At 38.6% G+C, this 25,404-nt stretch overlaps 1 protein-coding gene across 3 annotated transcripts in view; it reads left to right on the plus strand.

The window, feature by feature from the left end:
* arhgap6 (Rho GTPase activating protein 6) overlaps nucleotides 1-25,404 on the plus strand; it is a 134,932-nt gene that overhangs the window by 80,652 nt on the left and 28,876 nt on the right. For all 3 annotated transcript variants that reach the window (XM_031895642.1, NM_001113031.1, XM_031895643.1), the window contains 1 exon segment: nucleotides 19,638-19,797. In XM_031895642.1, coding sequence (XP_031751502.1) covers nucleotides 19,638-19,797 — 160 coding nt within the window.

Genomic DNA, 25,404 nt, shown 5'->3' on the forward strand with positions numbered 1-25,404 from the left:
CACCAACTATACGATAACTTAACGATAGCATCGGATCGTTCGGGAATCGGTCGTTTGTAAGTAAAAAATCGGTCCGTGTATGGCCACCTTTACCCTTATAATGTTTTAATTGTTAATTAAAATATTTATAAAGTGAAGATATGTATAAATATGCACTGATTGCATAATTACTGTTTTTTGGGTTTTTTTTTACTTCAAAATCCCATATGTGGTCCAATATTCAGTCAGGTTTCCCTTTAATTAATTACAATGCTATAGATATAGAAAACATTATGGTATCAGCCAATCAGCAATTGCTCCAATAATATTTAATATGGCAAATAACTTTTCACACTCCATCTCACTTTTTTTTTACTTCATGCTTGGCTTCCTGGAAAGGGAAAATAGGCATGCACTCCAAATCACACTCTAAATGACCTTCATGTTGAGTCCCCCACAGTTCCAGCTACAATATTGAAAGAAGTTATAATAATGAAAGAAGTCATTTGGGTGCTGTGAATTGCAAGACATAATACTTTTTTGTCATGTTACTGGCACAGTCCATCATTTTTATTTACTTTGCAGTGGTCTACCCTCAAGAAAATGGCCAGGCAAAGGGGGTGGGGGGGGGAGGAGAATTTGGCAAAAAAAATGTAACCTCTTCCCCCACAGCAGCAGGTGAAATAGAAAGGTTTTAAAAAAAGCCAAGAGGACTACATGCTTCTGCAAACACAGCTCTTATTCCTACCAGCTTTGGTAATTATATTGTAGATTGTTAGCGCCTATGAGGTGTGGGCTGGAGTGACCCTGTACAAAATTCTGACCAATCCTAGACTAGACAGAAACTGTGTTGCATGCCTCTGAAGCTCTAGCTGAATTGCTGCAGGTCGCTGCACTTCTTCTTAGAGCGCAGAGACCCGCATACATCTCTATGAATACATCACTGCCGGTGTTAGACAGCACTGTATTTATGAGGGGGGTGATCCCCCCCTTGCATTTGAACACTTACTTTTCAGAATTGATTACATTTTAGCTATCATCATACATGTTGTTTATAGCAGAATATTTAACTGCCCTTTTAGAAACTAAGGAACATTCCTCTCTAAATGAGTGCCCCTGAACACCAAACAAAAATGCTTATCTGGTTGCCAAGCAAGACATAAACATAAAATGCAATGATGCTGATAACTTAGTTTGTTTTCATTCTTGTTCTTTTAAAAGATAAATAACATTAATTTATAAATCTTGTCTTCAACTTATATTTCTTTAAATAAACTAATGTATGGGAATTGCTTCTTGTGTGTGGACTCACATAAAAGAAGTAGAGACCTTTCATACAGACTAACCTCTTTGAAGATGAGCTTCCATTAAGTCTAATTTTGCACTAAGCAGTACCATATGCTTATAAACACTAAGGTAAGTCACCTAAAATATGGTTACAGCCCATGATGGTTTAAGGTAGTGGCATGTAAAAGAGTTTACATGTAGGAAACTGCCTTCTGCCATGAGCAACAAAGCACTACATCTGCAGAGCTGTCAGCTCTCCTGGATTTTGGGGATATTACCTGATTTTCAAGCTCTCTCCCCACACTCTGGTCACAATAGGCTATTCCTTAATATGACTTAATTCACCGGGTTGACATCTTTGTATCTGACATTGCACTTAGGTGTGGGATGACCAAATATTGGACTACAAAGTTAAGCTTAAATATCAATGGTCAGTAAACCACTGGTTCAAGGCAAATTGATAGAGATTCATTCCCCTTAATGTGCCTGCATGCAGCCAGTCTCTTGGAGTCTGCTAGGATATCCCATTTACTGTTTTAGATTTAAAGTTCATATATAAAGCCTTCAAATTTGCTTGTCTGTACTGATTTCCAAGGATCAGCAAAACCAAAAATTAGAAATTTCTTTGCTGCATGAGTATTCTTTTTGAAACAGAAGCCCTGTCTTTTTAAAAAGGAGCATTCTCAGGTGGTATGGCAAAAGTAAGTTAAATACATTGTTGGGCATTTAATACAGTTATTGCTACAGTTTACTAGCCTGCACTGCTACTTGGATGGATTTTATGTAAGCAAAGACATAGGAGCAGTTAAAAGACATACAAATCCCCACAAAAAAAAAATCAGTGATCAGCCACTTTAAAATATTTAAATATCTGCCACTTCTGTAGTTCAAAGGTTAATAGTAAGGCTGCAGCATCCCATAATCACTTAGGATGCAAAGTTCTTCTCAACTCAGGTCACCAAACACACCCTCTAGCCTAGCAGCCAGTAAAGAGATGGCACTGCTGGTTTCCATAGAAACTCTGCACAGTCCAAGCAGGACGTTTTATCAAATTAAGATCTGCCTGTGTAAGTCTGCATTCTTGATTGCATGGACTATACAGCTCACATGTGTTGTTTGCAGATATAAATGTCAGTGCAGATACAGTGGAGGAAATAATTATTTGACCCCTCACTGATTTTGTAAGTTTGTCCAATGACAAAGAAATGAAAAGTCTCAGAACAGTATCATTTCAATGGTAGGTTTATTTTAACAGTGGCAGATAGCACATCAAAAGGAAAATCGAAAAAAATAACTTTAAATAAAAGATAGCAACTGATTTGCATTTCATTGAGTGAAATAAGTTTTTGAACCCTCTAACAAAAAAAGACTTAATACTTAGTGGAAAAACCCTTGTTTGCAAGCACAGAGGTCAAACGTTTCTTGTAATTGATGACCAAGTTTGCGCACATTTTAGGAGGAATGTTGGTCCACTCCTCTTTGCAGATCATCTCTAAATCCCTAAGGTTTCGAGGCTGTCTCTGTGCAACTCTGAGCTTGAGCTCCCTCCATAGGTTTTCTATTGGATTAAGGTCCGGAGACTGATTAGGCCACTCCATGACCTTAATGTGCTTCTTCTTGAGCCACTCCTTTGTTGCCTTTGCTGTATGTTTTGGGTCATTGTCGTGCTGGAACACCCATCCACGACCCATTTTCAGTTTCCTGGCAGAGGGAAGGAGGTTGTCCTTCAGGATTTCACGATACATGGCTCCGTCCATTTTCCCGTTAATAATCCCGCGAATAAGTTGTCCTGTGCCCTTAGCAGAAAAACACCCCCAAAGCAAAATGTTTCCACCCCCATGCTTGACGGTGGGGACGGTGTTTTGGGGGTCATAGGCAGCATTTTTCTTCCTCCAAACACAGCGAGTTGAGTTAATGCCAAAGAGCTCCATTTTGGTCTCATCAGACCACAGCACCTTCTCCCAGTCACTCACAGAATCATTCAGGTGTTCATTGGCAAACTTCAGACGGGCCTGCACATGTGCCTTCTTGAGCAGGGGGACCTTGCGAGCCCTGCAGGATTTTAATCCATTGCGGTGTCCAATGGTTTTCTTGGTGACTGTGGTCCCTGCTAATTTGAGGTCATTAACTAACTCCTCCCGTGTAGTTCTAGGATGCTTTTTCACCTTTCTCAGAATCATTGACACCCCACGAGGTGAGATCTTGCGTGGAGCCCCAGAGCGAGGTCGATTGATGGTCATTTTGTGCTCCTTCCATTTTTGAACAATCGCACCAACAGTTGTCACCTTCTCTCCCAGCTTCTTGCTAATGGTTTTGTAGCCCATTCCAGCCTTGTGCAGGTCTACAATTTTGTCTCTGACATCCTTGGACAGCTCTTTGGTCTTTCCCATGTTGGAGAGTTTGGAGTCTGCTTGATTGATTGATTCTGTGGACAGGTGTCTTTTATACAGGTGACTAGTTAAGACAGGTGTCCTTAATGAGGTTGACTAATTGAGTAGAAGTGTCTAACCACTCTGTGGGAGCCAGAACTCTTAATGGTTGGTAGGGGTTCAAAAACTTATTTCACTCAATGAAATGCAAATCAGTTGCTATCTTTTATTTAAAGTTATTTTTTCGATTTTCCTTTTGATGTGCTATCTGCCACTGTTAAAATAAACCTACCATTGAAATGATACTGTTCTGAGACTTTTCATTTCTTTGTCATTGGACAAACTTACAAAATCAGTGAGGGGTCAAATAATTATTTCCTCCACTGTATGTGAGAAGGAAATGGTCAATGAAAGCTGCTATTTACTTTTGAAAAATGTTATGACACAGTTAAATGGAGGGGATATATGCATATAAGTGGTGTGGTTTGGGTGGGGAAGATGTGTCCAACTTATATACATGGTAGGAAAATTTAGGGTTTAAATGTCCTTTAATATAGTATAACCCTGGATTGATCTTGTATTGCCCTTTTAGTTACCAAAGCTTCTTATCCTGTTGCACTGCCTAGCACAGTCTGTTGTACTGCTTGGGTATCTTGTATTAAATCTTCATATTGTTAATTCAGTATTTGTAAAAATGCCAGATTGTCTCTGTTCTGGGGGAACCCCCATAAACTCAGTACTCCCTGCCAGCTATTTATTGGCCAGAATGGTATCGTATGAGTACTTTTATACTATTTAGCAATTATGACTAAAGCTCACATTTATATTTAAACAAAGCATTAAACTCTGTATTAGCCATTGCAGTTATGTACTGTTTTTCAATGAGCCCAATACTGTATGTATATTTGTACTGAAGCATTTTGTTAGCTGAAAAACAGAGCATATCTTCAGAAAAGGGGAAAAATTCATCAAATGTGCTTTACAAAACTAGAAAGCATGTTACCCGACCCTTCCAGCATTCTTAAGCCTATTCCTAATAAGGAAAGCTTGCACAGATCCCGCCTGGTGAAGAGGCACAGAGTACCGTGTATGATTTTTATTGTTCTCTATTATTTCTTTGTATATGACGAACATTTCTAATGACTTTGTTGGTTATGACAAATCGGTGCTTTTGACACGAGAGAGGAGGATTTGCCTTACTGCTACTTCAACAGTGTGAGAGCGACGCAGAACAAGCTAAGGCTTTTTTTTCCCATACTGATGTCAGGAACAGTTTTCAAAAGGTTCCTGGGAATAGTGAATTCCTTCTGAGCAACAAGAAGGTATCCTGGACACTCCAGCTTTGCTCAAGATAAAGAATTTTATATTATTTTAGTGAATTTATGTTTGTGGTCCATTGTAACTTCAAGGTTAAAACAAAGTAATCGTTTCAGTTTTGATGGGTAAGATATTATTCTCTAATATTTAAATAGCCCTAACAATGATTTTACTGCAGTTTGTTTAGAAGATATTTGTTGCACCATGTGAAAATGCACTATAGTTAAAAAAAGCTACTAAAAGAGTGCTATTTTAAGGGATATATTGTGCATTCCAGAAATTGTATTCATTTGGATAATAAAATCTTAATAGCACAATATACATAAATAGAAGAATAGGATTACATGTGTTCACAATTTTAATTTTACCAGAGGGAACAGAGGTTAGGAAACAATAACACACGTAACCATATTTTGAACCATATGCAATAGTTTTGAATTCATGTAAAATAAGCACTAATTTTACTTAAATCACTGGAAAAGAAAATGTGTTATTGTAGTTTGGTTTGTCCGGTGGTAGGCAATAGATCATTTTACATTAAATTACTAAATGAGTAGTTTTCACTAGCACAACAAACAATATTTTAAACACTTTCTAGGTGATTGTATAATAAGAGACATATGCAACATATGTACATGTGCAAAACAAAATCAGAAGAATGATCGTTGGACTCTAAGGCATCGCTGTCTAAATATTATGTGCAATAAGTGTGACTTAAAGCCACAATTAGACTTAGCCCATAGTAATCAACCATTTTAAGACTTTAAAGTTTTTATTTCTTCAGCTAAACAGGGTCAAACGTGGGAACTGAAGCATCTCCATGTTTGGTCCTTGTGATGCAGATAATTAGATTACTAAGATACACTATAGTCCCTTCTCTCTTTGATGTGACTGTTTTGTTAGCTGGAGTCTTTTATACAGGGGGGGCGTTATCTGTGTACTGGTAATTCTAGTATTTCTTTTGCAAGAACCAAACATGGAGTAGCTTCAGTTTTCCTGTTTGCTCTATATAACGCAAGAGATTTTAAGACCATACCCACATGCAGCATAGGGTAGGAAGAGTATGGCACACACAGGCAGTATAGGGCAGGCAGGGTAGGGCAGGCATAGTATGGCACACGCAGGCAGTATAGGGCAGGCAGAGTATAGCACACACAGGCAGGGTAGGGCAGGCATACTATGGCACACACAGGCAGCATAGGGCAGGAAGAGTATGGCACACACAGGCAGGGTAGGACAGGCATAGTATGGCACACAGGCAGGGTAGGGCAGGTAGTACATAGAGTGACACAGTGTTGGCACTGCTCCTACAGTCTGTCTGAGGTGTGAACAGGTGAACAATGTGGGGGCTTATAGCTTGAGCCTGAGTTGTGAACAATGCATGGGGTGAACAATGCAGGGACCAGACGGTGTAAACAAATCAGGGGCTTAAATGTGTGAACAATACAGGGGTTTACAGCCTGAATCTGATGTATGAACGATTGCAAGGGGCCTCTTAATTTAAGTACTGATACTATTTAAAGCTTACACAAAGGTAAGCAGTCACAACAGCCAGACAAGTGGGGGGCCATATGGGGGAAGTCGCAGGCTGGATGGCGGCTGCCAGTTGGAGATCACTGTTTTAGTAGCATGTTTCCTACTAAAAAAAAGTGTATGCCATTCTCCACAAAACTCACTTCCATTCTCCCCCTTCCCCTGTGGAATTAAGGTATATATATTGCATTTGTTAGTAAAAAGCATGGATCACCTTGTGCCTTGTACCCCCTTGTCAGTATTCTCTCTAGAAAAAAAACTCACCAGGTGGGGGCAAAAATATTAAACATATACCTCACCCACTCTTAAAAAAAATAGTTTTACAGAAGCTGATAGCATTGTTTGCACTGTTAACTCGCGTTTATCCCCACAGTGAATTGTGCCTGAAAACACTTTCCTTAAAGGTATGTGCACTTCTTGCATTTCTGTATAGTTGCGCTTGGCGCAGCTCAGTTCTTCCTGCCTTCCATTCCGAATTGGGTTCTGCAGAAGGGGAATCCTGAAGCTACTGTCTCCTCATAACAAGGCAGTAGTTCCAGGATTACCCCAGCGCCCTATGTAAATAGGTGCAGCACACTTGCACTGAAAGAATAGGGTGCACACGTCACTTGAATGCCAAACACAGTAAATGATGCCAGACAGACTTAGAAAGTATTTGGAGCAACAGCGCCTGATTGCTCTTGAAATTGCACTTTGCACACTGTCTAGGTAAATGAATGCACCCTAGTGTCACGTTCACGCACAGTGTGGGGGCTGGAGCAGCGCCAGTTGGTATGTGTCTGACAAAAAGGGCCTGGGGGGAAAACACTTGAGTTCTGCGGATATGTTGATGCTTTATAAATACATTTTAAAAATAATAACATTCAAAATATTCTCCTGTGTAGGTCAGTCCTCAACTGAACATGCAAATGAAAGGTAAGACCAACCTTAAAGGTAGTCCAGGGCTGATTATGACCCCTGTCTGCAAGGAATCAGAATGCTTTCCCTGTGTCTTTATGTGCTGGAATAAATGTTTCTTTATTAAAACCTCAGTCCAAAATATTTAATGGTCTGATAACAAAGTTGAGATAAATATGTTATTAGGATCATTAGGAAGAAATTAGATTTAAGTTCATGGACTTTGGCTTCAGTTTCAAGAAACATTCTTTAAGCTATTCTTTTTAGCGCATATTGTACTTGCATTGAACTGTTTAGTTTACATTACCAATTAAATACTCATCAAAGAATTTCTAGCAAAAATAAAGTTCTTTTAACTAAGGACTTGACTAATGGTGGTAAGGAAAGAAGCAAATATCTTCTTATACAGTACTCTGTTTTACAAGCACAAGCAGGTATCTGTGTGTATAATGAAGACCACCAACAAAGCAAAATCACCACTCAGATCTGCAAGTTAGATCTGTATAGAATTCCCCAAATATGTATAAACAAAAACTTCACACTATTGAACATGCTTAGATTTTGTTTTGGAATTGATATTAGTTATAAGAGTAAACCTAATAGAATATTATCTTTATTGCATAAAACTTCCTTTACAGTAGAATATTTTATTTTGATAGTTTAATACATTTTTACATAAGTAGATATATGCATTTCTTTTTCCAGAAAGGTTCAGTAGAAGAACTATGCATAGTATCAAATTTGGTAGCTGTCAGACTGGCTTTGTTAAGACCCACCATATAACAAGCTGGCCCTACTTTCACAGTAATTTGATACAGACATTGCCAAGTGGTGTAGGTTTTAATAAGGACAGGTGATGGTAATTCTTGTACACTAGGCCTCCCAATTGGTATGCCAGTCCAACCCTGGTAACACTGTTTGGTACACAAGTGTTTGGGATAATATACTGATGCCTTGGCAGAGGCTGGCGGCATTTTTTTTTTTTTTTTAATAAAAAAGAAAATATATTTTTATAGTAAGGCACCTGAGGGCCTGTGCTTAGGGTGGCATGTTTTAAGGGATGGCCCTCAGGTGCCTTACTATAAATACGCCCCTGGACAGGGTGGTGATGCCATGGATCAAAGCAGTGACATCACGGGACGGGGCTTTGACACGGTGATCAGCATCTAAGAGTCCTGCCTGGTTTTCTGAATTTGGAAAAATGGGTAGGCAGTTTTGACCTGGACAGCCCTTCCAAAAACTGGCTTATCTGGGTCAAAACCGGACAGTCAATCCAGTGATACACAATATAATCACTACCTGCTGTTTATATTGAAAAAAGGATGTAAAAAATGTAAAATGGGACCTCTGACTCACAAACCAAAGTTCTTAACAAATAGTTGTCTTGATTGCATTTTCTGTGCAGATAAGACTTAATGGCTGGAATTTAATTATGTTGGGTTGAAAACCCCAATATACTGTTCTTTGACTTTGGCTTATTTTTCCGCTTCTTCTTCCTCTTCTTCTTCTTATTCTTAGCGCCCCCCATTTTCTAAACGCTACTCCTCCTACAGTTTTAGGGGTACAATACCCAAACTCCCCACACATCTTCGCCCTATAGCGGAGCAGGTTGCTTGTGCTTTTCTAAGCGATCCGGCCCCCCGTCTTTTTGTGGCGCCGCTCCGAACCCCCCAATTTTCCCATTGACTTTGACAGGGAAGATTTTCAAACTGCTGCCACACTTACAGCTTTGAAGCTACACCCCCCCAAACTTGAATAACATAATCATGGGGTCACCCCGAATGAAACAGCGACATTTGTTGGATGACCCCAAAGTGGGAGGGGCCAACAATAGCCAATCAAATTTTAATCATTGACTTTAATGGGGAAATTGAAACTGCTGCCAAACTTACAGCTTTGAGGCTACGCTCCCCAAACATGAATCACATAGTCATGGGCTCAGCCTGAATGAAAATAGGATGATTATTGAATGCCCAAAAGTGGGCGGAGCTGTGAACCGCCAATCAGATTTTACCTATTGATTTGACAGAAATTCAACCTGCTGCCATTCTCACAGTAATAACGTCGGGGTCCCCAAACTTTTTACACTTGGTCACTAGGGAACTGCAGTTTAAGTTTTGAAAAGTGGGCGGAGCCACCAACAGCCAATCAAATTTCATCTATTGATTTTTATTGGTTTGATGCCAGATTTTCCAAACTTTGCACAGTCAGTCACTGGGTGACTACGCATTCAGGTTTTTAAAAAAAAAAAAAAAAAACCCCGCAAAGTGGGAGGGGCCAACAGCAGCCAATCATATTGTACCCATTGACTTTTATGGGGAAATTGAAATGGCTGCAAAACTTACAGCTTTGAGGCTACACTCCCCAAACTTGAATCACACCGTCATGGGCTCAGCCTGAATGAAAATATGATGAATATTGGATGCCCAAAAGTGGGCGGAGATGTGAACAGCCAATCAGATTTTACCTATTGACTTGGCAGAAATCCAACCTGCTGCCATTCTCACAGTAATAACACCGGGGTCCCCAACTTTGCAGAGTTAGGCACCAGGTAACTGTGTTTCAAGGTAAGAAAAACTGGGCGGAGCCACCAACAGCCAATCAGAGTTTACCTATTGACTTTCAATGGGGAAATTCAACCTGCTGCCATTCTCACAGTACTAACACCAGGGTCCCCAAACTTTTCACAGTTGGTCACTAGGGGACTGCAATTTTAGTTTTGAAAAGTGGGCGGAGCCACCAACAGCCAATCAGATTTCACCTATTGATTTTTATTGGTCTGTTGCCAGGCTTCCCAAACTTTGCATAGTCAGACACTGGGTGACTACGCATTTAAGGTTTTTTGTATTTTTGTAAGTGGGTGGAGCCACCAACAGCCAATCAGATTTTACCTATTGACTCTAAATGGGGAAATACAACCTGCTGCCATTCTCACAGTATTAACACCAGGGTCCCCAAACTTTTCACAGTTGGTCACTAGAGGACTACAGTTTTAGTTTAGTTTTAGAAAAAGTGGGTGGGGCCACCAACAGCCAATCAGATTTCACCTATTGAATTTTATTGGTTTGATCCCAGAGTTCGCAAACTTTGCACCGCGTGACTTCGTACTCAAGGTTAGAAAATGTGGGCGGGGCCGCCAAAAGCCAATCACATTTCTTTCATTGTTTTCAGTGGGAAAATTTTAACTGCTGCCATTCTCACATGTTTAATGTCAGGGTCCCCAAACTTTGCACAGTTTGTCACTAGGTGACTATGTTCCAAGTTTAGAAAAGTGGGTGGGGCCAACAACAACCAATTAGATATCACCTATAGACTTCATATGTTTAAATTTAAACTGCGGCCATTCTTTAAATATTAATACTAAGGTCTCCAAACTTTGCAGAGCTAGTCACCTGGTAACTGCAGTTCAGAGTTAGAAAAAGTGGGTGGAGCCAACAACAGCCAATCAGATTTTACCTATTGATTTTCAATGGGAAATTCAACCTGCTGCCATTCTCACAGTATTAACACCAGGGTCACTAGGGAACTGCATTTTTAGGTTTTAAAAAGTGGGTGGAGCCACCAACAGCCAATCATACTTCACCTATTGAATTTTTTTGGTTTATATTTAAAATGTTGCTTTGCTCACACTATTTATGTCAGGGTTCCCAAACAAGTGGGAGGAGCCACCAACAGCCAATCCATTTCCACCCATTAGATTTCATTGGTTTATATTTAAACTGATACCATTATTTAAATATTTAATCCAGCATTGTTAAAGTTTCCAGAGTTAGTCACTGGGTATTTGCCATTCAAAGTTAAAAAAAAGTGGGCCGAGCCACCAACAGCCAATAACATAAGTTAAAAAAAAGTGGGCCGAGCCACCAACAGCCAATAACATTTCACCTATTTACAATGGTGAAGTGTAAAATGCTGTCAGCCTCACAATGAATGCCTGAGACCCCAAAATTTGCAAAGTTGGTCACTGGAGGACTGCAGTTCAAAAATAGGAAAAGTAGGTTGGGCCACTAACAGCCAATCAGATTTCATCCATTGAATTTTATTAGTTTAAATTTAAAATGCTGTCATTCTCAAACTATTTATGCCAGGGTGCCCACTGTTTGTCACTGGGTGACTTCGACTCAAGGTTAGAAAAAGTGGGCGGAACCACCAATCACAATTCACCTATTGACTTTTATTGGTTTAAATTTTAATTGCTGCCGTTCTTTAACTATTAATCCTAGGGTCCCTAAACTTTGCAGAGTTAGTCACTGGGTAACTGCAGTTCGAGGTTAGAAAAAGGGGGTGGAGCCACCAACCGCCTTTTTTTTCATGCCTTTTTTAAGTAGAAAAATCAAGCTCTTTTATTGGTAATATTTGTTTTTGTGTTACTTTCCAGGACGCAGTGTTCCCTAGCACTTTATAATTTGAATCACTTTTGGGATTTTGATTATTAATTGAGAATATTGCTCAATGCTTGGAATGTATCACCATAAGTGACATGCTGAAACAAAGAATTTCAGTGTTAACCCTAATGGGAAAGGAAAAGCTGGAACTATATTAATGTTCTAATATGTGTTTGTTTTGCAATTTGTAGTATACTGTGCAGTATACAACTGTATCTTGCACCTTCTCCATAAATTGTCTGTTTTTACAAATATATTGGGAGCTGAAGTTTGCCACCTGTGGTTCTGTCCCAAGTAACCTGTTACCCCTAGTCTTGGACCCAGCTTCAGATATTGGTCCTGGGAGGGTACTGTAAAACTGTAGTCTGTGTATACTTTTCCACTTTTCTTTATTTCTTCCTCTTGTCATGCCCCACTTTCCTCTCTCCGTCTTGCTTTCTCCATTCCCATTTTCTTTGCTCATGGATTTAGTCTCCTTTTTCATTTTGTCTCTTTAATCCACTTTCTGCTATGGTTCTGTAGGAAAGGTTCAGCTTTTAAACTTCCTGTACTGTTTGCCATTTGCAAACACTGTTTTTATTAGTGCTACACTTATTTATCTTTATGATTAAGGTAATTTTAACTACATTGAAGTTTTTGCATATTATAATGACATTTTTAGGCCCCAGTGTAAGGGCACTAAGGTCCATGCACTTACCAGCTGCACCAAGGGTAATTGTTTGTGCAAAGCACAGCATTATCAGTTTTGGGAACACCTATAGATAATGCCTACTATAGAGATGCAGTACGTGCAGGGCGCTCCCGCACGTACTCTGCACCAGTGGCGCTACCTAGCTGCTGTATCTGAATAATGTGTATCCAAAGGATAGCCCACCACCTACTTCTGTGCCACACACTGCACTGCCAATTGCAAGTGGGATAAACCAGTGTCTGCATGTGCATGAGTAAGACTTTTGTGTGAGAATTAGTAATCAGAGAAGAGTTTGGAAAAGTAAAAGAAAAGTTTTTGTTTCTCCCTTCCTGTTCTTTTGTGTAACATCCATGTTTATAATTAGAATGAAACGCATCTTCATGCAGAATTCCAAATTATTTACATAGCTTACTTTAGGCAGACATCAGAATTATAATGCACAGCTGATATGGAACAAATTAACCAAATGGGGGTCCAAGGGGTTTGGGATTTTGTGAGTTAAATGAGATTTTTATGTCTGAAAAATCAACATTAAACATACAGAAATGGCTTAAATAAGAATCACAGGTGAAGCTTTGATTTATTTTTGTCCAGTGCATTTATAAATAAGAAATGTAATCAGATTGGAAAGGCTAAAGCTGCTCTTTGTTTAGCCCAAAGAAAGCATTGTCATGACTAGACATCAATCTTTGCTTTGAATGTGGGATTATTTGGGTTTGTGTTAGAATTTGTATATTTGCGATTATTATAGGATGTAGAACACTTTCAATTAAACCTGTAAGGACTTGTTAGATTTATAGTAGGTATGTTTTTCATTGCTGATCTGCTTTAAATGTCAGGATCTTTGCCTTAAATCTGCTTTTTGTTTAAAGGACACTGGTGAATTTAAATTTTTAAGGCACTCCTCTCTGCTAAAAACACACCAACCCAGGGTACTATACTACTAAGCACTTGCCAGAGATACCTAGCATCTGCCTTGGGCCATGGGCATTTGCACTAGACTAAAGTCAGAACTCCATCTATGCATGCGGTCACCCTAGGATAACTACAGTAGATTCATGGGACAGAAGATGGCGGCACTCACTCAGTAGAATAGTACTGGTGGTGTTCATCTGCTGAATACCCAGGCCTGGGGTCTGAATTAAGCCATTACATTATAGGGGATGTCTAACAAATAGCCACCCATCATTTATTACCAATTCATTGCAGAGTAAGCTCTATCTGTATTATATTTGTACTCTAATTTTGTATTTATTAATTAAGATAATAAAGTAAACATTTTGATGGCTAATGAGTGGTCAGTCTAATTAGGTTATTCCAAGCCTCCATAGGTTTGTGGTTAATGTAAAAACATGTACTTAAAAGCAGAAAAGCTTTTTCTATTTTTTATGTTTTGGGGTTTCCCAGTTTTTCTACTGTCCTGTCATCAGGTGTGTCCCAACAAATGTAGGCCTGGTCCCATTGTGAAATGTGATGTAGTATTTGGGCTAACAATTCCAATTCTGAAACTTCCAGTAGTATTCAGCATATAGGGAGTTGTTCCTGTAAAATATTGACAAATATTACATTGCTATAAATGGAGAAGTCTGGTTTTCTGTGTGTTTAGAGCAAGGCAAATGTAACCAGTTAGAGGGCAGTTATAAACACCAGTTTGACAGTGCCTATTATAACTTGTAAAAAAGGTTTTCTTCTCACTAAGATAAATGTTCCTATTTGCGTCATCAAATAGTTTATTTTATGTATTTGTAATATTTCAAAGGAATTTTTCCCCAAAGGTTTTCAACTGAAGTTAAAAGATTGCACACTGGCTTGGGAGATATGCTGTCAGAGTGAGCCATAGTAGTCAAACAGCGGATTTCCTCATAATCTTGTTGTCTTTTCTTAAAATTACCTTTACAGTGGCCAGGAAATCATTCTAAAAATATTCTACCAGTGTTTTCCAAACTTACTTTGAAGTCTGTAAAAAAGGTTGTGTTAAAATGAACCAGTGCAGAAATATAGTTTGTATTGCTGCATTTTATACTACAGTTTGCTGTGTAAAACTTTGTATATTTTGCTTTTTGTGATGGTGTAGCTGCTTAGAAATGTGAGCAATTCAAAGCCTTGCCATATTTTCTGTATAATTCCGTATAATTATTTGTCAAGGAAGTACAGGGTCGGACTAGGGGGTGCAGGGCCCACCGGGGCTCTCGCCCCAGGGGCCCTGCAGGTGCTCCAGCCAGCCGTGTCCTCTACCCCCTCCCCAGGGGCCCCCCTAACCCCCCCGCAGGGCCCCCACCCAACGTCCTCCCCGCGTATAAATTGAACGTGTCAGGGGAGGAACAGTCAATAGGGGGAGCGCCGGCAAAGGTCGGACTGGGCCGCCGGGGCCCACTGGGATTTTTTCCGGTGTGCCGGCGGCCCAGTCTGACCCTGAGGAAGTAGCACATCTGTATTTACAAATGGTAATAATAATGCAAGTAATCCAACATTATATTAACAGCCTACTATTAGATATTTATTGTGCGTTTTTTTTTTAAGTTTCACTGTATGGGCTACTATTTGGTTCTGAAAAAAAGCTTTTATGGCACTTCTGATAGCAGGAACGGTTGGGGGAGTTATACTGCACAGGGCACACAGTAATTTTCATCAAGCAGCAGCAGTTAGTGAGTTCCCCTTTATTGTACCCGACACCTGAAATGTCTATTTTCAGAATGTACAGATTGTTCTGATCATTTGTATGCTTATGCCTACACACTCGTTCTGAGCACTGAATAAGATGTACAAGGCCATTTATTGCATTCAGCCCCGTAACCTGTATTCTGTCCCTGCAACTATGTGTTATGCTTTCAGGAAGGTTAGTTATAAATATAACTGAGTATATCTCATTGACCATGAACTCCCCAAACCTGTTTAGAGTGTGCCATTTGTAATGATGTTAGTGTAAGTTAATATGTGTGTGTGTTTAGAAAATAGCTTAGAAAGAGAACAGAGCCATTTATTGAAAGGCATCGTCTCCTTCTCTCCTTTACCTTAGAATAAACAGCCAAGGACCTGCATTCAATCTCAGCTCTATGTGATGTAATGGTTCTGGCATTCTACACACATTGAACTGTTAATGCAAATTCAGGAATGTGAATACATTTCACATGTTGTTCCTATACATGTAGTAAATACCTAAAGCAGCAGGCACCATTGCACTGTCCCTAATAAGTGGGCCACACTGAAAACTCAGGCAGACTCTACTGAGAGTAGTGGTTTTCGGGGCTTGGCTCACTCGGGGGGGGGGGGCTCAAAGCATCTAGTAGGCAAGAAAATCATGTGGTGCATGCTGGTTTGCTATTCTGAATACTCATGGACTGGGTGCATTATACCCTAAATGATGTATTATTAAAATAAAATGGCCTGGCCAGTTTTTGTACAAATGTTAAGTGTTTCGTTTTAATATGCATTATCTGCTTAACACTAGACTGACATCTATCTACATGTGGCACCCTCTAATTCTGCCATACCGTGCCCTATGTCATTATACCTGAAGGGACTCTTTTTCTTAGAGGGCGCTGAAATGCTTAAAGAAAGCGCTGAGGGACTGGGGAGCCAATCAGTCTTGATTCCCTCCGGCAAGCAAAGAGTTAATGAGTCTAGCTTTGGGCGGGAGAAAAGCAGAGTACTCACCCCCTCCCCTTTCTGCCTGTCAGCTCTTCTCTGCAGCGTCGCAGTCTGCAGACACGGAGCAGCATCTCCCTCCCCCCCTCCCTGTTTAAGAGCAAGTAGCATGTAACCATAGGTCGGTTAGTTCTCCCAATTGCATGTCTTATATTTTCTTTGCAGGCTCTCTTTACAAAAAAAAAAAAAAAAGACTTTTACATATAAATACGTTACATTTCGGTTTGTCACAGCAAATGGCGGGGGATAGTCCTTGGCCATTTAATCTCTGGTGGTGTTTGATGGTTTTCACATGCCCGTTTGCAGTGGCCGGCATTCGTTATAAACAGTTATAAATATGTTGTTGCGATGTTTGGTAAAGTTTGTAATACATGGCAAGGACTATTTTCTCTGATGTTAGATTTCTGTAATAAAGCTATGGCCGAACTCCACCCACAAAAAAGCTATGGTGTCATTGTGTGTTTCTTGGCAAGGCGGTACATCGAGTTTGGTGGGGAGGGAATAAGTCTCCACAGTCCTACTTTCAGTTTAATCTGAATGCAAAAATGTTGTTCTTAATGTTATCAATTTGCTTAACCAGTGACATATTGGTCTTTTTTCATAGTCACAAAGCCAACTGTAGCAGTAATACATTCACAAGACACAGAACAACAATGGCAGGGGAAAAGGATTTAATTGGTCAAATAAAACTTTTTTTTTTTGTGGGACACCAAATAGGAAATAAGAAACTCAATTAGAATTAAAGCTGCTTCTTAACAGACACACACACACACACACAATTCTGGCATTTTTATGGATGCCTGTACCATAATTCCTAAATGAGCATAATAAACCATAATTATATGCTTTAGTTCTCCACAGCGTATAATACTCTTCTTTATATATAACCCTTCCTCCAACTGCTGTATTCAGTTAGTGAATTTATAAATAGCTATCTAGGAATTTAGCAGGATATCCAAACATTTGCTATCGACCATTTATTAATATGCTGCAAGAATATTTAATATTTATGTGAGAAAAACGTTTTTGTTCATGCAGGGTATATGTGTAAGTGCCAAAGTGCTAGGCAGCGATGAACTCTGTTTACCATTTGCCGCCATACGTCTTGAAGAAGAAAATAAAACTTCATGTTTCATGAAGCCTAATATTCGAAGCCTAGAACTTTTTTCATATGGGCTATGATATGAAAATATGTCCAGAGCTTAAAAATGTTATTTTTACTTAAACTGTAGGACATTTCATCTTTCAGTGCAGACTCTGTGTTTATGTGTTCATCCCTTAAGCTGCCGCCCCACCCCCATTTTGTAGAATGCATTTTGCTGATGTCTGTTATTATTTCATATATTGTGGGTCTCCTCTTAAACCAGTTTTTGGCAAGGCACTACAATATATCTAAACACTGAAACAAATGTCCATTTTCACTGCTTACATTAGAGTTTCAAGTATATTTTTAAAACAAACATTGTCTATGTATATCAAGTTAAGGAAAGCAAATGTGTCTTGGGTCATTTTACACTTTGTATCCAAATATCTTAAAAAATGTGAGAACAGTATGTACCTAGCAATTTTTTTGTAAAGAGCAATAAAGTCTTTAGTATTTGATAGTTTCTAACTGATTATAAATATATTGATAGGAAAAGTGTTTTTTAAGGTATTGGTATCTTGTAAATTACAGAACTAGGTTATAGAATAATAGGCAGCTCCTTTTTTAAAGGAGTAGTTCACCTTTAAGTTAGCTTTTAGTATGCCAGAGAATGTCCTATTTTTAGCAACTTTTCAGCTGGTCTTCATATATTATTTATAGTTTTTTAATTATTTGCCTTCCTTTTCTTCTTTCCAGCATCTAGGAGAATAAGGAAAGGGGAATATAGGCCCCTGCCCCATTTCTCATTAGGCCACCCCTTTTCAAGCCCCCCAGCAAAGTCAATTACAATAAATAATGTATCCCCTACTAAAATTTATAAAGATATTAGAGGTCACCATGGAGTTACAAGGCCTATGGCCTTGTGCTTTTATACAGTCACATAACTAAGATTGTCCCTCGGAATTCCCTTTGGTAAAGGGGACCCTAGAGCTACCGCTTGGTCAGGAGGTTTTCTTTAGCTCCAGGGTTCCCTTTTGTCAATAGGTGCAGCAGTACATTATTCAGAATGGGAAGCAGGAAGGACTGAGCAATGCCAAACACAAATCAATGGAAGTGCTAGGTTTTTTTATGCAAAGTACCCTTCAAGAAAGTGGTGACTGTGGTGGAGTTACGGGGACCACAACTACTTTTGTGAAAGTACATGAGCCCTTTAGTATATAATAAAGGAATACACTACAGGAGAAAATATATTTTAAAGAATCATTTAAAGGCAGAAAGATTGGGTGAAAGTCAAATGCAAGGTAGAAGGAAATTAAAGAGAATTGGTGCTACTCTACCAAAGATTTGAATACATGTTTGTGAAGAGGTAATGAGTGAGGTGTTGAAAAGTAGATCATTTGAAAAACATAATGGGTTTGGTGGGCACTTGAGATGTAGGGTGAGGCACAGTGAACTGCTGTGTACAAAAGGGTTTAAATTTTACCTTAAGTGGTTGTGGAAGCCAGTGTATGGGATGGCAGAGAAGGAGTGGTCTGTAAGCCTGGCAGCTGCTGTTATTATGGACTGGCGTGGAGATACCCTTGAGATGAGTAGACCAGCCAAAGAGAATTGCAGTAGGATTGTGTTTTGAGCTGACTGTATGCTTTTACAGGGTATGCAAATACACGAAAAATCATGAAAGTTGTACTTCAACTTGTTAAACATTCTCAGCACCACATGAACATCGTTAACTAGGTGCAAGAATGATAGAATTTTGCCTTCTAAAGAGCCTAAAGAATCATTGTAATGTGTGGTATAAATGTATTAGAGCTATATAAATAACTGATAATAAACACCTAAAAATAGACTTCTGATGAGAAATTCCACATAATAAAATGATAAATAATCTGTTGGTTTAGCAGATATTAAAGTATCCTGCCACAAGTACAGTACCCCACTTAGAGAACCCAACTCATTCTAATCAGAAGAGCAGAACAGTTTTTCTTGTTCCTCTCAGGTTATTTGTTTGCATGTGCAGAACTCTCTTAACAAGGCCACTGTGCAAGTCTACCTGCTGTGGCTCAGGAACACTGGCAAAGTGTATCCATGCCCTGTAGGCGGTGATTACCAGGAGACAGATCATACTTTGCTTCTTAACAGGGATTCAGGGCAGAGTTCTCATGTTATATGGCTGCTTGTCCCTCTGTATTGGTATGGAAGCCCTGGGACATCTGGTAAAAGTGTCTGTAATATTAAAAGTGCAGTGTTTTAAGTTTCTAATTTGAAAGATTGTCATTTATTAATTAGGCCAATTCCCCTCAGTGTTAATGTGTGGACCAGGTTATCATATGTGCAACCAAAACTGTACAGAATTCTTTGGTGCAGCTGCTGAAATGTAATCACAATCAATTTTATTTGATGCAGGAAAATGTGTTTGTTAAAGCTCCTTATGTTTTCTGTTCCTTTTTCAGGGTGACTTTACATGGAAAAGCATGTCTGGGCGCAGTGTCCGTCTTAAATCTGTCCCCATCCAAAGCCTCTCGGAACTGGAGCGAGCACGACTACAGGAGGTTGCTTTTTATCGTCTGCAGCAGGATTATGATTTGAACTGTCAGATCACCATTCCCAAAGGTAACTTTGGGCTTTGGATGGATTGCTGTTATGGTGATAGTGTTGCTATATAAATTATTGCTATTTCAAGAGTGTGTCTGACTGCTGATTGACAGATTAATATTGATGACCTCTGTGGGACAGGCAGGAGTCCTGTCAGGGGCATGGTGAAATAAGGAGGTCTGAATAGTGGTGGGAATTCTGCAATATGGCCAGTGTTTCGGTGAATCAGGGGTGAGGTTGGGAGGGTTGAAGGCATAGCCAGGCACACATAGGGGGCCGCATCATACATTATGACAACACTGCTGATTACACTGGTTCTGTTTTGGTGGAACTCTTCAATACTGCACTACAAGATAAGATTGGGAGAGTATATAATTTTGGTAACATGCTGAGCTCTTTCTTTATTGTTCTCAACAACTGTATAACATTCTCTCTGATTTTATCAAATCAAATCATAAATAGATGATAAGTGACTTCTTTTAATGTTAAATACAACCCCATCTGGTTGGTCACTAATATTTCATGATCTTTGGTCCGACTGGAAGTTTAAAATCACACACTTGTAACTAACATTACTCTTCAGAAGTACAGACGTAACTAAATGATTGTGCCACTCTGCTAGTTCCAGCATCTGCTTTACCCTATTTTTTTTTTTTCTTTGCATCTTTAAAGTTTTTAGGACTGCTTCCTGTACATATATGACATATATAACTATGAGCCGGACAAAGGATTCATAACATCCTGAATGCTTGCAAAATATATATTTCAGTTAGTCACTAAAGGAAACACCTTGAACACACTTTGCATTTTTAACCCACTCATGGATATTTTTATAAACATGGAAGCACCTTTCCCATAGAATGCTGCCTACCACGATTTTGTGGTTTGTAGCCATTCCTTTTTCTTTTTTTTTCTGCTTTATAGCACTATAAGAAATATCACCACAGAAGTATCCATTTACTCCTGTTTGGAACATTTAAATATGTCAAAGCGATCTCCTAACTGTAAACCTGTCCATGTTCTGGGAACTGTGGAAAGCTCCCTGGTATCAGCAGTAATTATCCACAGTCAAAGCAGCAAATGTGCCAAAATATGCAGTATATACTTATACCTAGACTGACTGTGTTGCCATGGTTACAATCTCTAGGACAATGGGGTAAAGCTAAATAATTTTCAGTTTTATATTTTGAATTCATTAACCATTTTCTGTCAAAGAAAATGAGTCTTTAAGTCTTAGATTTTATTGCTCATATTCAACATTGCTCCTTTGCAAAGCCCAAAGAATCTCCACAAATTACTTTCCAAAGACAACAGTGGGGAGTGCGATGAATAGCCTGCGGCCAGTGATTATTGCTTATACAGAGCATGAGATTGGTTTCATCTCTACAAGGAGGTGCAACCTGTGCTACTTCCCATGGTAGTTCATCAAAACATTAATGTGCAATGGCCCTAACCTGCTTCTGTAGAGAAATGCTTCTGTAAAAAGCACGATGAATAACTGTCTGTACTTTGGTACATAAACAGCTAAATGCAGGCACAGGTATGGGACCTGTTATTCAGAATGGGGATAACATGGGGGTTTTCCAGGTAAAAGTATTTCCGTAATTTGGAACTCCATACCTAAAGTCTACTAAAAATTAATTTAAACATGAATTAAACCCAATAGGATTATTGTGCCTCCAATATATCTTAGTTGGGATCAAGTACAAGTACAAGGTACTGAACTACAAAGAAAAAGGAAATTGTTTTTAAAACCAGAATTATGTCATTGTAATGGAGTCTATGGGTGACGGTTTCCCGTACTTTTGAGCTTTCTGCATAACTGGTTTCCAGATAACAGATCCCATACCTGTATACAGCATGCGTTTTGTTTTAAATTGAAATATAACTATGTGCCTTAAATGTATATGTATTTGCAATTTGTTGCACACTTAGATTCAGTGTGACACTATTTGTGAGCCAAAGGCAACACAACAGCTGCTTACTATTTTTCAGTCAGTAGAGAGCTGTTACAACCCTCAACATTTGAGGTTTGTACCCAACACAATGCCTTTGGATACTTTGAACTGCCCACCAAGGTATCAGTTGACATCTACTTTGTTGATAATTGAGCTGTTCTGCTTTAGAAATCTGATGTTAGTTTGTTTGTTTAGCCGCAGTAACAATGCAAATCACCATGTTTTACCTACAATGCAGCATTTTCCCAGAATACCAGTGTCATTTTAGACACCTACTAAGTATTTTCCTCTGCAACTTGCGTATGAATTAGCTCTTGGGTTTTGGGAACGGCACACCAGTTTCAGAGTGAGGATGGTGTAACTTCCAGTAAGTAGATAATGCCACTAACATCATCTTGCCATCATTTGTGTGCCACAAGTCAGTGTTGTCTGGGGTATCAACCTGCTAGCGGATTCCTAGAATTACCCCAGGTCCAGTCTGGTGGCAGTTCAATGGCTTCACAGTTAAGTGCAGTTTATCAAAACAGGCTCAACATTTGCCTTTGCTGCTTGCCCCCCTGAGCCTTTCTGTCCTGTATGAGATCTAACATCCAGTATGGTTAGGACCTGAGGTTTAAGGTTTTTTGCCATAGTTTGGATCATTGTTACCTTAAGTCTACCGAAAAATATTTAAACATTGAATAAACCCAGTAGGATTGTTTTGGCACCAATATGTATACATGAAGCTTTGCTGCCATCAAATACAAGCTACTGTTTTATTATTTCAGATAAAAAAAGGTGATCATTTACAAAAATTTCAATTATTTGCTTAAAAGGGATTCCATTTGAGATGGCCTTCCCATAATTTAGAGCATAACTGTCTTTTGATAATTCATCCCATACTGGCATAAATGTAGTTAAAGGTTAATAATTCTCAACAATAAAAATTATGCTTTATTACTCCATATGGGTGAATACAGTTTTTCACTTTATACATTCACCTATATGAACTGTATATAACTAAAAGATTAGAGAAGGCAGAATAGCTTTCCACTGGTTTTGTAGAATTACAGGCAGAGGGTCAGATGAAGTGCTCCTTGACTTTCCAACTATGCTCAATCCCTTAGGCTTTTTATCAAAACAGTAAATTGTGCAAATAAAACATAAATATGCTGCGTTGGATGAATAATCTTGGAAGAAAACGTTGCTTAATTTTTTGCATTTTCTTTCACCAGAGATTACCAGTTACCTTCCTGTAAAATCTAGGTGAGAACTAACTTATATGTAAAGGATCCAGGATGCTTCGGAGCCGGGGTAAATTGGATCTTTCTGTAATTTGGATCACCATACCTTAAGTCTGCTTAAAATAATTTAAACATTGAATAAACCCAATAGGATTGTTTTGCCACCACTGTGGATTAATGCAGTTTAGTTTCTATCAAGTACAAGGCACTGTTTTATTATAAAAAATGAAAATTATTTGCTGAAAGTGGAATCTATGGGAGATGGGCTTCCTGTTATTCAGAGCTTTCTGGATAATGGGTTTCTCAATAAGGGATCAGATACCAGTATTATTATAAATTTACTAGCCATAGTTCACTGTATACTTGACACAACAGCACTAATTTGTTTGGCTTATATTTTTCATCTTGTACCCGCACATGGCTGGCTAGCTACATGGGAAACTTAGGAGATCACACAAAAGCAACACATGGGTCAAACCTGCCTGCAGAGCATCTAACAGATCTGTCCAATCAAAACCTCATAAACACAAAACAACTACTAACTAAAATATACTCTGTGAGAATGATCAGTAGTAGCAGCCATCACCAAAAATATTACCATAAAATATTACCTTAAATAAAGACAAAAAATATGTAGAATTTGTTCAATATAATATTTCAAATACGACAAGTACACCCAACAGCAGAGCTAAAAACAGTTTCCAGGGATGCCAGCCCTGGAAATTTGCTTTATATGAGAACCGTTCTAAAAGCAGGCATACATAACAAACACGGTCACGATTATGACAATGTTAATTAAACACCTCTTAGAAAAGCAAACATTTAGAACCATTTCTTCACTGTTTTAATAAGCAGGGCTGTTATTGGCCAAATAGAGGATCTATTCTCTGTCAACCCAGAGAAATCAGAGAAGCTTAGTTTCCTACATGAGGATTTTTTTTTCCACTGATTTCTGTATACTGTGTAAAGTGTAAAATAATTGTGTATATTCCGGTGTAACTCTGGTGTATATTATATTGTTATAAATAGTAACACCAGAGCCTTTATGTATGGTATTTAGTTGTAATACATTGTTGTTATTACATTTATTATTACAGGATACATTTACTATTACAAGCTAGATCATGCATATAATAACATCGCTGCATTTAGTTGTCAAAGCTGTGGTACTGCCACTTGCTACTGTATGTGGTTGGGTAACTTTTTTTCAACTGTCTTTGTACTAAAGTATCAGAATGTTAACCCAAAAAGCAACATTTGCAAGTCTTACCAAGCTGTGCAGGGCAGATGTCAAAATGACTTGAGTTACTGTAAATGTAGCTCATAAAAATAAACATACATCATTCTGAGGGGGAATTTTTGGAGTCTCTCTTGTAAATGCATATGTAATTCTCTTGCTAGGATACATTTCAGCTCCATAAACAGTAATTCAAATGTGTCTTTGCTGTAACCCAAAGATTATACTAAGATTTCCCAGCTGAATATTATCTTAACTTTTTAAACTCGTCTCAGATCACTGAATATGAGGCTTATGCTCCATGCTATTATTTTGCATTCTTGCCTAACCTTTTAATTGATTCTTTGACTCTCCAATGGGAATTGGGTAAGAATTTTTTAAATATGTTTTTGAAAAGTTATCTTAAAATACATTAATTAAGTACTGAAGAGAAAAACATAACATTTGCTTACAAATAGAAAAGTCCCTTTTACAGGACATATTTATCTTACTAACACTATATACTGCAGTAGTGAGGTAGTGAAGAGGAAAACTCCTTCTGCTGAAATCCTCCATTCCATATGACATCTATGCATTACCTCTGTTCCACATTATATGCAGTGCAGATCTAGTGAGACGACTCCATTAACAAAGATGTATAAAAATGTCTTCTAAGGATTATGGTTAAGTTATTTGGGGATATTTATAAATGTTCTGAAACTCACCACGTTCTGTCCATTCCTATGGGATTTTTAGAAGCGTATTTATCAAATGGTGAGTTCTAGCTTTCACCCATATTTAGCTATAAACTCACATTTTGATAAATCGGCCTCTAATAGTAATATCAATAATTATTGATCCAAGAGGGTTACAAAGAATTGATCCATGGGCTGAAATTGATTAAACTTAAAGTTTGAATGACTTTTATGTCTATGTAACCTGAATATTTTAAAATAGTGTTGCCCAAATAGCAGAATGTCTGGGAAGATAATGGTCCTACATCTGGAAAGCCACATCAGAAGGAAAGCGTGACTCTCTGGCCTGATTTAACACCACCACTCTGATATTTTTATGCTGACATGGTCTTCTCGGACAAATTAAAATAAACTTGGCATGTAGGTGTTTATACTATTCCAGAGTACATTCATCTAATTGATGCCTTGGGTTTTTAACCTTTTAAAGTGTAAATAACTGCTTATATAGAGTTGTACACAATGGGTTTTATGAA

This window comes from Xenopus tropicalis, chromosome 2 (assembly GCF_000004195.4).
Source record: "Xenopus tropicalis strain Nigerian chromosome 2, UCB_Xtro_10.0, whole genome shotgun sequence".
Lineage (NCBI taxonomy): Eukaryota > Metazoa > Chordata > Amphibia > Anura > Pipidae > Xenopus > Xenopus tropicalis.